Source organism: Pinus tabuliformis, chromosome 3_1 (genome assembly GCF_031772625.1).
Source record: "Pinus tabuliformis cultivar Carrire ecotype Pingquan chromosome 3_1, CPIR1, whole genome shotgun sequence".
In the NCBI taxonomy this organism is placed as follows: Eukaryota; Viridiplantae; Streptophyta; class Pinopsida; order Pinales; family Pinaceae; genus Pinus; species Pinus tabuliformis.
Window position 1 is genome coordinate 664,456,839 of NC_142301.1, and position 15,452 is coordinate 664,472,290.

The 15,452-nt window shown below is 36.8% G+C and overlaps 1 protein-coding gene across 1 annotated transcript in view; it reads left to right on the forward strand.

The window, feature by feature from the left end:
- Positions 1-15,452, forward strand: part of ATSAC1 (Phosphoinositide phosphatase family protein) — a 309,707-nt gene that overhangs the window by 34,882 nt on the left and 259,373 nt on the right. The window contains exon 4 of the mRNA XM_089411723.1: positions 9,205-9,427. Within this exon, the coding sequence (XP_089267849.1) occupies positions 9,205-9,427 (223 nt within the window). The remainder of the gene's footprint in view (positions 1-9,204; positions 9,428-15,452) is intronic.

The following is a 15,452-nucleotide window of genomic DNA, read 5'->3' on the forward strand; positions in this document are numbered from 1 at the left end:
CTTAGTTGTCAACATGGCAATCTCCAAAAGTCAACTTTTTACATTTCTCGAAGTAGTTCACATTTCCTAGTGCAAGTGGTCTTGGAAGTCAAAAAATCAATTTGGTTCCAAATTGCTCAGTTTGATAATCATTAATTAGCCATTAGCTAGCTGTTAGAAAAAGTTTTATAAAAGGCTAGCCTCTCCTCTAGAGAAGGTTGTTGTTTTTTGAGATCATATGCCATAATAAAGAACCCATTTTGCAAACCTTTGTGCAAGCATTGTGTGTGTTGGCTTTTACTATCTTGTATTTTCTTGACTATTCTTGTGACCATAGTATAATCTAAAATAATTCACACTAAGTAAGACTACATAGTGGTTGGAGGAATAATCCGCTGAGGGGCTACATAGCCATTTGGAATAGGTAGACTAAGTGCTAGTATACTTTATCTCTTTGATGGAGGTGGGTTGCTTGAACAAAGGTTGGACCAATCTACTAGGAGGTAGTTTCAACTGGGAGAAGAGTTCGTACCTATCACACAGTTGATCCGAAGATTGAAGATGCCATGCTAGGGGCTGCTCGTAGTTGGATCTAAACAGTGTGGAGAGTTTTAAGACAAAGGTGGGGGCGATTTTGTCTTTTTGAGAGTAAGTCCACCTCACTATCAAAGTTCAAGTTCGACTTAAGTGCAACTGTGTTTCACTATATATTTCACTGTGTATTAAGTCTGCGGTTGCAGATTTGCACTTTTCCTTGCTATAGAATAATAGATCTGCAATTTTTTTCAAGTTCCCCAATGACATACAAGTAAGTATTTTACTTCGGGATTTAATAGGTTGGTTCTATATCAAATTATGTTGTTTATCATTCATTTATGGAGCTTAAAAGCCATTATTTCCATCCGTTCCTCATTTAAAATCTTTGTTGGAAATTTTATGAGCATAGCACTCAGTGGAATTACACACAAGACCCCACAAATTCAATTTCTAACTTGTTGGAAATTCCAATTTGCTCTTGGCTAAAGGCTCATGAGTGACCCTAAATGGTCAATCTAACATCTCTTAGCCTCCTCACCTCTAGATCTTGAATCCAGAGCAGTGTTGCACGAAGCGCCCCCCCCCGCTCCGAAGCTCCGAAGCGCGCCCCGTACGGAAGCGCCGTACGAAGCGCCTTCCGAAGCGCGCTTCGGAAATTTGGAAGCGCGATTCGCAATTTTTTTTGCACTTCCTGGAATTTCCGAAGCGCCGGCTCCGAAGCGCGCTTCGTACGACGCTTCGGAGCAGGAAGCGTGCGCTTCACGCACGCTTCCGTACGCTTCGGCGGAAAGGGGCGCGCCCAAGGGAGAAAAGCAATTTTTTTTTTTAATTTTTTTTTGAAGTTATGTTCACTCAACCTTAAGGGGGTGGGTTAGGGTGAGGTTAAGGTGAGGAATGAAAAGAATAAAGCCCCCATTCATTCCTCATTTTCTCACTTTGAGTTTATGAGAGTTGGAGAAGAGAAGAGAGGAGAGGAGAAGAGAAGAGAGGAAAGGAGAGGAGAAGAGAGGAGAGCTTGGAGAAGGAGGAGGAGTTTGGAGCAAGAGCTTGGAGGACTTCATCTACAAGAGCTAAAGAGGTAAGTTCAAACCCCAAACTCCCTTGTTTTTTTGAATTTTTTTTTGTATTTTTCTCCTCCCTCTCCTACTCTTTCCCATTGTTTCTACTTGCTCCTTTATTTACAGGTTGCCGTTGTCCACCACCTATATCCATATTCCAAGATGGTGTTCTTTTGGCTTCTATGTATCATTCCACTCTTGGTTTTAATGATGGCAAGGGTGTGGAATAGAAGGGAAGAAACAGAAGAGGACATTGGTGATGGTCCTAATAGTAGTGACCCAATGTATGATGAGGAGGAAGGGTTTGAAGAGGAAGGGGATGAACTTGAAGGGGACACTGAAACACAAGATGGGAAAGCTACATCAACACCCTTGTGGAACTATGTGACCAAACTTGATGGGGGAAAGGGTGGTGGATCTTACAAATTTGTGTGCCCTCATGGTTGTCATGGAGGAAAACCATATTGTGGTTCATATACCCGTCTGAGGAGGCATCTTTGTGGGGTGCTAGACAATGATGAAAAAAAGGGTTCTGTGGGGGTACAAATTTGCCCAAACATTTCAACTGAAGAAAGAAGAAAATACATCCAAATAGAGATGGTTGCACAACAAAAAAACAAGAAACAAAAAACTCATTCTGAATCAAGTGCAACCTCTAAATTTGGTAGTTGCTCATCTCCTCATGGTACTTCTGCAAGCTCTGGAGGTAGAAGAACAATAGGGGATTTCCTTAATGTTGCTGGGAGGGATGATATGGATGGAAAGATAGTCCGTTTTCTTTGTGCTTGTGGTGTACCATTCAATGTGCTTCGCTCTCCCTATTGGCATGAAATGGTAAAGGCCATCAATGAAGCCCCAAAAGGATACAAGGCCCCCAACTATGAGAAAGCTAGAACAGTGTTATTAGAAAGAGAAAAAGCTAAGGTTCAAAGAGCTTTGACACGTTTTACAAATGAGTGGGTAGATTCCGGGGTATCCATTGTATCAGATGGGTGGACAAATATTAGAAACCAACATTTGATAAATGTTCTTGGTGTTTCTTCTAGTGGTGCAGTATTTATTGCATGTCATGACTCCTCCTCCATCACTGCATCTGCACAAAACATTGCAGATCTCCTATTGAAATCAATCAAAGATGTTGGTCCGAATAATGTGGTTCAAGTGATCACAGATAATGCAGCAAATTGTAAGGCAGCAGGAAAAATTATTGAGCGTACTCATCCACACATCTTTTGGTCTGGGTGCCTGGTTCACACATTGAACCTTTTGATGCATGATATTGTGAAACACAAAGAATGTGGGTGGATTGCTGAGGTTTACAGGAAAGGGAAGCAGCTCATTAAATTCATCACAGGGCATACAAGGGTAAACTACTTCTATGGCACTTACTCCAAGTTGCAATTGCTTAAAATTGCAAAGACAAGATTTGCTAGTTATTACCTCACCTTTAGGCGGCTAGTGAAGGTGAGACAAGCTTTAACTAATCTGGTGTGTGCTGAAACATGGGATGAAATTAACACTAACACAGATGGTGCTAATGCAGTCAAGGACACTGTTCTTGACAGTTACTTTTGGTCACAGGTTAAATATGTTTTGCAATTCACCAAACCAATTTATTACATGATCAAGTTTGCAGATTCAGATCGACCAATAATTGGGGAGGTGTATGAGCAAATGGATAGCATGTTGGGGCAGATTAAAGACATTGTTGAGCCTAGAGATACCACCTTGTACAATTATATTCGTGTAGAGGTGCAAAACCGATGGGAAATGCTAAATATTCCATTGCATGCATTAGCATATGTTTTGACACCTAAATACTATCATCCATCATGGCTTTCAACACCAGCACCTGGGGGGGGAAGCAGGAGAAAACCACACCAAGATCAAGAGGTTCACCAAAAATATATGGCTGCATTGAGTAAATTAATCCCTGATGAGGAGGACGCTGCATTGGTACGGAGACAGGTGAGCAACTATACGCTCAACACTGGTCCATTTGGGAGCATGCATGCAATTAAAGATCGAGAAACTTTTTCTGCTCTTGAGTGGTGGAACATGCATGGAGGGGGTACTCCACTTCTACAGAGTTTGGCATTGCGGGTGCTATCACAGGTGGTAAACACTTCTTCTGCAGAGAGGTGTTGGAGCTCTTATTCTTTCATCCACAGTGTTAAAAGGAACAGGTTGAGTTTAGACCGGGCAGAGAGCTTGGTTTATGTTAATTACAACTTGCGATTGTTGTCCCATTACTGTGAAGATGCAAAGTCTAATAAAGACTTGTTGATTTGGGACAAGAATCCAGAGGAGCCCAATTTGTAGGATGGAGTGTTGCGACTAGAGCAATTAGAGGATGCTCTTATCCAGGTATGTCCATTGTGGTATGAATTTTCCAATTTTCCCTTATAAAGCATTTCTCTAATTCATGTTTTTAATTTTTTTGTTAACTAGTGTTTTTTTTTTTTGCATGAATTTTTTGAGCGATTCTAGGATGATGATGACCGTGTTGATATGCCACCACCCCCACCCCCATCTGGTCCCTTGGTTCCTAGGTTCCATGGTTCAACACCAACAGCAGGGGGTTCTTCTTCATCAGTTTCAGTGCCACGACTTCCACAGGCACCATCTTCTTCATTGCCACCACGTGGAGGCCCGCCACCACGTTCTATTCGTGGTGGAAGGAGGAGAGATTAGTAGATATATTCACAATCTACTACTTTTTGTCATAGATTACTCATTAGACTTGTAGACTTGTGAATTTGAATTTTGAACCTTTTTGGCTTGGCGGTGACCAAGTGACATATTTTGTAAACATTATTATTTGAATTTTGGACATGACAAATGTTGACAGTTGCTCACTTGCTAGATAAATCATAATATGCTCTATGTTTTATGTTTTATAATATGCTTAAATGTTTTATGTTTTATAATATGCTTAAAAATTTGATGTATGTTTGTAATAGCTAGAATATAGATGATTGTTGTACATACTAGTAACTACAATGGAATCATGGATGCCATATCTATCTTGATTTATGCAAAAATATGCATGTTTTCATGTCTTCTACAATTAATTTGGTATTTGGGATGTTTGTTTTGAGTATAAATGCAAAAAAATATAAAAAAAATATATATATATATAGCAGACGCTTCCGCGGACGCTTCGCTTCCTAGATTTTTGGAAAATGACGCTTCCGCGCTTCCACTTCCAAAAAACGCTTCCGCTTCGCTCCCGCTTCGTGCAACATTGATCCAGAGTGCTTTGGCACTACTTGAATGGTCTTTTCAAGGGGAATTTGTTGCTGTCCCTAAGTTTTTCTTCAGATTTTACAGTCTACAACTACAAGACAACAAGCAAAATAACACTAGAACTCCTTTAACCAAAGATCCAATTATGGAAATAACATTAGATTTGGTCAATTTATTTTCTGTACTCTCAAATTGACTACTTGCTTGATATATGTTGTGAATTTGGGTGTTTTATCTTGCTGGTTGTGAGTTTGTACTGCAGATTTGTGTACATAGAAACCTGTAGGCCAGCAAAGAATCAACTTATCCAACTGATCCTTTGACTCCATCTAAGGCACTAGTGTTCACTTGGTTGGTTGAGACATTCCCTGGGAATCCTCCCATAGCCTTTTCAAAGGAAGCTGGGTTTAAATAGTGGGGATTTGGGATGAGGTGACAGTGGGTCTTATTGCCGCAAAATATAGTAGGCCCAGTGCAAAGCCTCATTGGGTGGAGCCAAACATTATTGCAACAAGAGAAGTGGTTGCCACTATCACCTCAACTACCTTTCTTCTGCTCTTTAGTAGTATTGAACTACAAGGGACGTTTAGAATATGGTCGAGAGTACTGACAGCCTAGAAAGGCTTAGATGCTCTATACCAAGGTTCAAATACTTTGCCTAGACCAAGGATAAGACTGCTATAAGTTAGGGTTTGATTGATATGCAGTAATAAGGTGCACAATGTCATATAACAGCCAAAGAGAAGGCCTTTCAAGGATAATCAACAACAAAGGGACAAAGGCCTTACTATAGGCAATATGGTTGGGGTAGGAAGTTGACTTTCTGGCTAGAAATGTCCATAAACAACGAAAGAGGGATGATGTAAGCTCTAAACAAGGAAGATTAACCATGCACTATGCTAGTTTTTTCCTTTATATTATTTATAGGTGCAATTCCTAGTTTATAAGCCACAAATATGCAACAAAAATTCACTTAAATGCAGAAATTTTCCCTAAAAACCCTGGCGGGCTAACCCAAAATGCCTAGGAATGGGAAAAAGGAAGAAAATTTAAAAAGGTTTTATGGATGATCACACAACAAACATTAGTGCCTTATCCTACAAGGGTTCAATGGAGTCTTCTAGGGCTAAAATTTATGGAAAAGACTTTGGAGTAAGGGGGGATGGCTAGGACATCCACTTTAAAACACTATAACTATTTTTCTTGTACAGGGAGAAATTAAATATAGGAAATACACAATTTAAGGAGAACAGTTTTGCATGCAATAATGTAGCAAGATTTCAAAATAAATTTAACATTTATTCATGGCACAAATAGAAATCCTACTTCATACATTTAATATGCAAAATATCAATGACAAAGCATTAAACTTACAAAATCCTCCAAAGAAATACTTTGTTGAATCCTAGAAAAAACTTCTCCATGCAAAAGATCAATTCCACAAGAAATTTGCACCATAGAAGATCTAGCAAAAAAGACTAATTCACACCCTCTTTGGAGAGAAAGAGAATGAATTGTGATGATTAAAATGAAACGAGGGGAATCTTCTATTTATATGAGGCTTATCTCCCTCATTTCTACAATACTACAAGTAAAAAGCCCTAATCACAAGTTTATGTTGAGTGTTCCACAAAAGAGAGGTTGCAAGCCAATCTCATAGCTCAAAAACATAACAAAGATGCAAAAATGCCCATACTTGTGGGAGAAAATCCCTCCTCCTCTATGGTGTCATCCTTCAAGTGAGCTCTAGATGCCACAAGTAAGTGCCAGATGGGCTAATGAGTGCTCCTTGCTCTAAAGAGTAGCTCCATGTCCAAGGGAATGCCTCCAAAATGCTTTCAATCAAGATGTCATCACCATGTTGCCCAATGTTATCCTCTAAAAGGAAAGAGGGGTGACTTGGCATTCTCCTACTCAAGAGTTGGGGACAAATAGTGATGTTCTAGCCCTTGCCTGTCATCTCAAGGATAATTATCATCATCTGGCTCCAGAACAAGTAACACCCATCAGACACTGTCAAGGCTAGCTTGGGGGTGTTCTGGGTCCACTTGGCACATCATCTATAAATCCAACACCAAGCTTCATAGGCTCAACATTTCAGCATCTGGGGGTACTTCAGATTGTTAAGTACTATATGGAGTCATCAAGTAGCCCAACACTCTATTGTGGGTGAGCAATGCTGCATCAAGGTGGTCATGCCTGCTCTCTGGAATGAGTAAAAGGCCTTTGTTATTCTGCTGAATAGAGTGCTAATTATGTATCAAAAGTCCTTTGCTGTTGTGACAATACCACGGTACCACCTAACAAAACCTTTCTTAAAATAAACTGAAATCATCAATCATTAGGGACAATAACCATAAATGCATCTAGTGGACAATAGCTAATGTTGAGGGCACTTATACAAAACTCACTTTCAAATGTCTAACTAGATCAAATCCCATAAACAACTTACCTCCTTATGTTAGGGATGGTTAGATGGATAATCCTATTAGGTGTTTCCAGCCCCTAAGGGGAAGTGACATGTCCCAAATTAACCCATCAATCCATATGTGTGTGTGAGAATGGTGGCTGCAAAGTGGGAAAGACTTCAGGGCAAGGTGCCATACCCAAATGACTAGCTAATGTCTAACTAGAGTGTATAGATATAAGAAAGAAACAATCGTGGAAGCATGAGTTATCCCTTTCCTTGGCTTGCTTTGTCCACCCTTTTGGTGTGCCTTTTACTTTTTTATGATTGGCTTTGATTTGGGAGTATAGCTCATGAGCCCAAGCTTTCTTTTGAGATTTTTCATTATTACCCCTTAGGGATGAGTAAATTAATATTTCACTAGGGTTGGGATGATACAAGAGTTCCTTTTATAAATGAAGCATCACGTGCTTGAGGAACTAGGTGATCGCTAATGGAGGGAGGGCAGGGGGGGCTAGAGCTCATGCAAACTTTTGCCAATGCACTAATCAAATGTCCCAACCATCTTTTACATTTTATCATTGTATTTTGGTGGGGCTTTTTTATGCTTTTACCTTTGTTTTAGTTGCATCGACGTGTAGGGCAAAGTTTTCCGGCCCAAACTCAAGGACGAGGAAACTCAAGGACAAGGATGAAAGGGTGCCAATCCCCATGACCAATGACCACAAGCCTGAAGAATGGAAATGAATACAGGGAAAGATGGAAAGTGGTAACTATGGAACATCATGGACACACTTTCAATCAGAGCATCCCCGGTAGTGTCCTCCAAAAAACCCTAAGGCCTCAGAGAAGGTTCCACTAGAGTTGAAGACTAATGTTCCAGTTGAAGTGAGGGAACAACAATACAGTCAATATCGGTCAATCATCCAATTTTCACCTTGATCCATATTAGCATGCCCATAACAGTAAGTGAAATTACGTGATTGCAAGATGGTTAAAGTATTTGTCGATGGACGAGCCATATTCCTCCAAGAAGGAATGCCAACGGGGAGAGAAAGAAATCTGACCTGAGCAAGAAGTGGAGGATCTTGGCATCACGTTATGTGCTGATCATATAGGGCTTCTAGCTGGCTGACTGTCCAAGGAGGAGAAAATTTTCTCCTATGGGTTACCCACTTTATGGTGGGTAACAGGTCCTTATCGTATGTGTGCCAATGATAGTATGTTGCACAGACCTTTGCAACCCTGCTAGTTTGATTGGTAACATGCACTTATCACTGCTTTGAAAGCAAAGCATCTCTGGAGGAGGGCATGTAGTGTATAAATATGTCAAATAGTTCATATAATAATTATATGCTGTAAAATTGGCTAATAATAAACACCATTTAGTCAACTTATTTTTAAAGAATATGGATATTCACATGACTGCCATTCGATTTGTATTTATATGTGGTCATGCATGCATCGTAATCATCTCGTATCATTCATTATCAACATATATTATTACATGCCTTTTGGTTCTTATGGCTTCTCGCATCATTTTACAGATGCTCCTGTAATGAACAGTAATGTTGATTACATTAACTTCATTCGACTCTCCTGTTTTTTTTTTAAATGGAATGTTTGTCTTCATTTTGGTTGAAAAGGTCAGTTGATTACTTCAATGTAGTTAATGAGTTCTTGAAGGTCACTTTGCAGGACAGTTACATATCATTGAGAGCTTCATAATATCATTCTCATTGCCTTTCTAATTTTTCTAAATTTAGCTCATGTTTTTGTACTGTGTGGCGGCAATTTATTTCTTGAACTTCATCTGAATGGATTTTTAAATTTTCCAGTTTTATCTTTAATGTGCCCTTTTGATTGAGCTCATTTATCACATATATGATGTCAAAACTATGACGGTTATGTAACAATTTCCACTGATGCAAAGTGTCGGAATCTGATGTGCACAATATTTTTGAGCCTTTACAGATACAAGAAGCTTCTTTCCAGTGTGGATCTCACAAAGGATTTCTTTTATAGTTACACATATCCAATTATGCAAAGTCTGCAGAAAAATGTGCTTGCTTCCAACATTGAGAGGATGCCATATGAGAATTTATTTGTCTGGAATGCTTATCTTACTCGTGCAATTCGCCAAAAGTGCAATAATACAAGATGGACAGTTGCCCTGGTTCATGGAAACTTTAATCAGGTACATAAAGATTTTATTTGTCACTTCTACGTTACAATGTATTTCCACCAAAACATTTCTTTTTTTGATAAACAAAATGAACTTCAAAAATTCAGGGGTGCATTTTGCTGGAAAACAAGGAACAACAGTCTTTTAATATGAACTTTAAGACTATATTGGCCTTCAAGTTTTATAATACTAGTAACTAAATGATCCTCAAGGATGATAATATTATTTGTCCTGAATTATTTTCTTGATCAGTATACCTTTAATATAAAGGGCCTGACAGTTACAATATGGAACCGCAAAGGAACAATTTGGTCACTGTTGTCAGGCGAAGGCCAATGCCTTTGATAGTCAACTTTCATATGACTTATATAGAGGAAAATGGTTTTTTTGTTAAAGTGACAATAGCTGATCATGATATAATTCCAAAATGGGTATGGTTCCTGAAACAGGCATTTTCAAAATTTTGGGAAGTTGGAAATTGACATTATTTATTTATTTTTATAGTTTTTGATTGAATGCTGTGTATGTAATACCATCATGCTTGGCCAAAACTTAATTAACAGGGCTTTAGGCCTATTTGGGTTTGAACCTGGGTTATCAACACAATGATGATCCATCACCACTATTAGGTCGCAACCTGAAGGACAGAATGACAATAATAGTTATTTTTTTAATATGAAGTTTCAACGGTAGATATATGACTACAACAACTTGGAAATGTTTTTGAAAACAAACATTCTTAAAAATCTTCTTGTCTTTATAGCTTTTTGATTTATTTAGTATGTTTTGGTACTTTAAGGCTTCTTGTAAACGTTTAATGACACTAGTCCCCCACAAAACTTGAAAATGATGCTTATATTAAACAAGTTGTAATGAACAAGTTTCATATATGCAGCGAAATATTCAAAATATCTGGAATATGTAAATATCCATTATAGTATAAGTAATATTTATATATAAGAATATTGAATGTACAAGAGATATTGCTATGAGGTGATTACAAATGAGTACCCTGCTTATATACTAAGTAAGATGCCCATTCACAAATAGTCACGTCCTTAGAGACATGCCTCTTAGTATAATAATCATTATTAACTATTAATTATTAATTATCTATATTCATAACATTGCCGCCTCCTATAGAAAAGCTTTGTCCTCAAAGCTTATTGATGGCAATGCTTGATATTTTTTTCTATCTGATAATGTATTCTCGTCTTTCTCAATTGTTGGAACTGACATCTTCTACGATACAAGACGATATGAACTTCTGAATGTGGTACAAATTGTGGTACTATGAAATGATCTAACCATCCCAAATTAATCTCCTTTGAAATCTTGTGATTACTAGAAATTTGGGATGAATTGTTATCATAAGATTGGATTATAGTGACATCGATATTCTTGGGAACATAAGTCATTTGTTTATGGTTTGAGTGATAAAGATATGAAAACTGGTTGAGATGTCTGCTTTTATGATTTGGTTGTCAACAAGGAGTTCTTGTGATCTGATTTCCTTCATGTACGAAAGTCGCTTGGTTAATCGTTGGATCTTTACTTGATATTTCTATCGTTTGAACTGCAACATCTAAGAATATCTTCACTTCAATTGGGTTGGGATCTTTCTAAATCATGATATTGTGCGAATTAGTGTTTGTTCCCTTTTCTTCAACTTGTACTATTATGTTTGATGATCTCGATGCTTCTTTTGTGATAAGTTCTTCTAATTTGTTTTTCATTGATTTCTTATGATTTTTAAGTTTCTTAATTTGAGTGAGTTTTTGGTTCATCAATCTTATTTTCAATGTTTTGACGTTCAATTTTTTCATCTTTTAAACCATAGATTTGTTCTAATAACCTTTGATTAAGATTTTTTAAGCCCAAATTTGCTTCTACCTTTTCCAAAGATTCTCGCTGAATTTCTTCTCAAGATATTCCTTTTCTTGTTCTAATTTTTGCTTTATGGCTTTACATTCTTGGGCTTGTGCAAGTAGTTTCTGACTGTGATCTTTTAAGAGAGAAATTTCTTTGTTTTTATATGTAGTAACTGTTGAAAAGTGTAACTAGTTTCGATTTTCATAATGACATGTAAATATGATTTTATGTAATGAGATGTAAATAAGAAAAATAAAATTATTTTATTGACTTGCTTCATGGGTTTCATGAGCAAGGGATTTTGTTTTTGAGTCTTGACTCCAAGAACTTGTCATCTATCCTCTTCAAGTCGGCCTACATCAATGAAGGAATTCTCTAGAAGAAGTCGGCCTAACCTCTAGCAGACATGTCGGCCTAAAAGACATGTGGTGAGGTGTATATATAGACACACTCGTCCTCCATTTGAAGCAAGAAACTCGACTTGAATTTGGTCAAGGAAAAGTGTGAAGTAAAGGTGAAGCAGAAGTGCAAAGAAGAGGTAGAAGTGAAGTGTGAAGAAAGGGAAACGAAGGAGGTTTCTTCTGGGGCAACGAAAGAGATTCTTTTGGATCAGCGAAGGAGGCATTCTTCTAGGGCAGCGAAGAAGTGTTCTTATGGATTAGCGAAGGAGACATTCTTCTGGGGCAACGAAGAAGGTATTCTTCTGGGCAAGAGAAGAAGAGGTTTCTTCTTGGCAAGAGAAAAAGAGGTTTCTTCTGAGGCAGCGAAGGAAGGATTCTTCTGGGAGACCGAGATAGAAATCTAGAGACCAAGACTCTCTAGGGAAGTCAGTGATATCATAGAGACTGAGTTTCTATAGAAGAAGTCAAGAAGAAGCAGTGTGAAGGATAGAGATCGAGTTTCTCTAGGAGTCGAGGAGAACAGTTCGAGATCAAGCAAAAGGAAGAGGCAGAGCATCAAGGTTAGTGACAAGGTTCTTGGGAGGATACTAGAGTCAAGGGTCTGTGTCATGGTCTTGGTACTTATCAATTGAAGATCTAGAAGTAGAATTTTGATTGGGTTTTCCTCTCAAGATGTGAGAGGTTTTGGCCATGGCTAACAATCCTACACACTGTGTCACTTGTCTTTTATTATGCACATTGGTAATTGTCTTGATGAAAGAACACATTAATAAGCTAACGAAAAAAATACAATATGATACGAAGTAAAAGTGCATCACAAGCAATTATTAAGCTTAGAAATTGTTAACTTTGAATGCCCTAGATTTCGCAACAGTAACTTCATTAAATTCTTGTTGCGTTTTGGATATTCACTATTGATGTTATATATATATATATATATATATATATATATAAATAATATAAATAACATAAATAATAATAATCATAAATAATGAAGTATATGGAAGATGCATGTCTCTAGGTACTAGACCATTTATCATCAATGAATGTCTTCGTATTCCAAGTGTTCTAAAGATTATTGTGAAGTATAAACTTTGTTCGTAATATTTGGTGTCAGAGTTGCGCTCTCTGATCCTGGCGTTTGGCCATCAACTCTTTGTTGAATTTGTTGCTTTTTGATTGAGGCTTTTGGCCACAAGAAGCTTTTGGAAGTTCTCCATTTTTGCTGTCAGACCTTTGGCCATTAAAAATAAATAAAATTCAAAAAAAATAAAAGAAAAAAAATATTATATATATTAAAAAAAGAATAAAAATATTCAAAATATATTTAAAGAAGAGTATATATACATGGAATTAAAAAAAGGATTATATAAAAAGGGAATTAAAAAAGGATTATATAAAAAGGGAATTAAAAAAGGATTTTATAAAAAAGCTATGATATAAAAAATATATAAAAATGAATTATATTAAAAAAAGAAAAACTAACACAAAAAAAGAATAAAAAAGTCAAAATTAAATTGAAAAAGAAACAAGAAACAATATATATATATATATATATATATATATATATATATATATATATAAACAAAATGCAATGGCGGGTGTTGTTGTCGCTCGACGGGCTGTCGCATTCGGCGTTGCTACATCTAAATATGTCGATAGAAAATCATCAAATACGTCAACATATCGTTGACTGCGACGGTCCATCGAGCGGCGACAACACCTGCCATTGCATTTTGTTGATGTCATCACTCGACGGGTTGTCACAGTCGGCGCTGCTACCACTAAATATGTCGATAGACAATCGTCGAATATGTCGAAAAACAATCACACCATTGACAGACCACTGACAACTGCAACCCAGACTACTGCCGTCTCCAATTCGCTGCCATCTTTCTCGTTGTCGAGAAATTTGGAAACATCAAGCTCAACACGCAAAGTAAGCTCCAACACTAGATTGCGTAAATTAGTGCGATAGGCCATTTATACTCTATGGTCGAAAATTGTGCACTAGACACTAGGTCAATGCACACGGTTCACATGCTAGTTAATTTGTGGCTCATTTTCATCACGATTAGTGTGGGAAGATATGTTGCCACCATTTCCAAACATTCACACGACCCTTCATAACATATTTAAAAGAATTATTCCCAGGGTTTAATTAATCCAAGAATACATTAATTACTTTGAGGGTTAAATCCATGATTTATGACAAACAACAACATTTAAAATTAATGGATACTATATTGACCTCTCCTCTTTTAGAGAGTGGATGGTTTGTTATATATCTATATATAAGTGAAAAAGTTAAATAGTACAATTAATTAAAAAGGTCCCTAAGTTGAAAAAAAGAGAGAAAGAAAGAAAGAAGAAAAGTTGAAAGTGAGAAACTCAAAAACCTTTTCACTAAAAGAAACGAAAAAAGGATTACCAAGGAAAGAGAAAAATTTTAAAAAAATATTATAAAAAAATATTATTATATTTTAAATCCATGAATTACAAAAAAAAAAGTGAGAAGAAAAGAAAGGAAATAAAGGGAGAATATATTCTTATATTCTCAAAGTTTATATAAGAGGAAAAGGAAAATGTCAAGATGAGTTCCAAATATAAGTCGACATTTTGGACTACATGTCCGTTTTGTAAAACAAAAATTGGGTATTGGTGGATTTGTAAAAATTGAGAAATATGTTGTCCAACATGTGAGAAATTGTTTAGTACGAAAGAATGTTAAGTTAATAAGTAGATGCAAATCAAAAGATTAGAGGAAGAACTTGCAAAACTTGAACAAAAAATTGAGGCATTAGAAAATAAACATAAAGATCTCGAAGATATGCTTTACGTATTGTTGATTTTTCAAATGCAATAGATACTTGCATGATATTTCTAAAGTACTGATAATTATTTCAAATGATATAAATCTTCTTTTAACAATTCCAATTCATCATTAAGCAATTACACTTCAGAAATTCTACCATAAAACCATAAGTGTGTAGAGAAATCTAGGGGCAGCTAGATTAAGTGATTTCTCTGGCTTTGATAATTGCTTGTGCTGTATTGTTACTTTAATTTAATTAGCTTCTTCTTTCCTTTGATTATTATTATGTTTTTACCATCTAACAACTACCAAACTATGAAAAAGCAATGAGACAAGAGGACACAAGATATAAGCTATCAGCCAGGGCTAAAACCTCTCCACTTGATAAGAAAACCCACAATAACTCTTCTCTTCTCATAGAACTTCAAATGATGAATTCTAAGACCCTTGTCAAAGTCCCCTCCAAGACCAAGTCAATCCTCCCTTCTTGATGAGCCTTTCCTTCCAGCAACTTATCTAGCAACTTTGACCCCAACAACTTCTGCAATTTTGACCCTAGTAGTTTCTTCTGCAACTTCAACCCCCAACAATTTCTTTTGCAGAAACCCTAGCTCTTGCATGTGTGGATAAGATGGTGATTTTCTTCCTCTTTTCTTCTTTGCTTGAGTTGATCCTTTCCAAGTGTTCTGAAGATTATTGTGAAGTATGAACTTTGTTCATAACAATTGACTATCCCGATTGATTAGCTTTGATATATCGTTCAGGTCCTTGGATGAATGTGTTATCGAATGTTGAAACTTGATGTTCTATGTTGAAACAATTACTTAAAATAAAACTTCTTCCAACTGCAAATTCAGTTAAGCAATTGTAGATAGAACATACACGGTATAAACCATATGCAAAATTGAAGACATCCAAGAACACAAAGAGGCACAGAACCAAGACAACC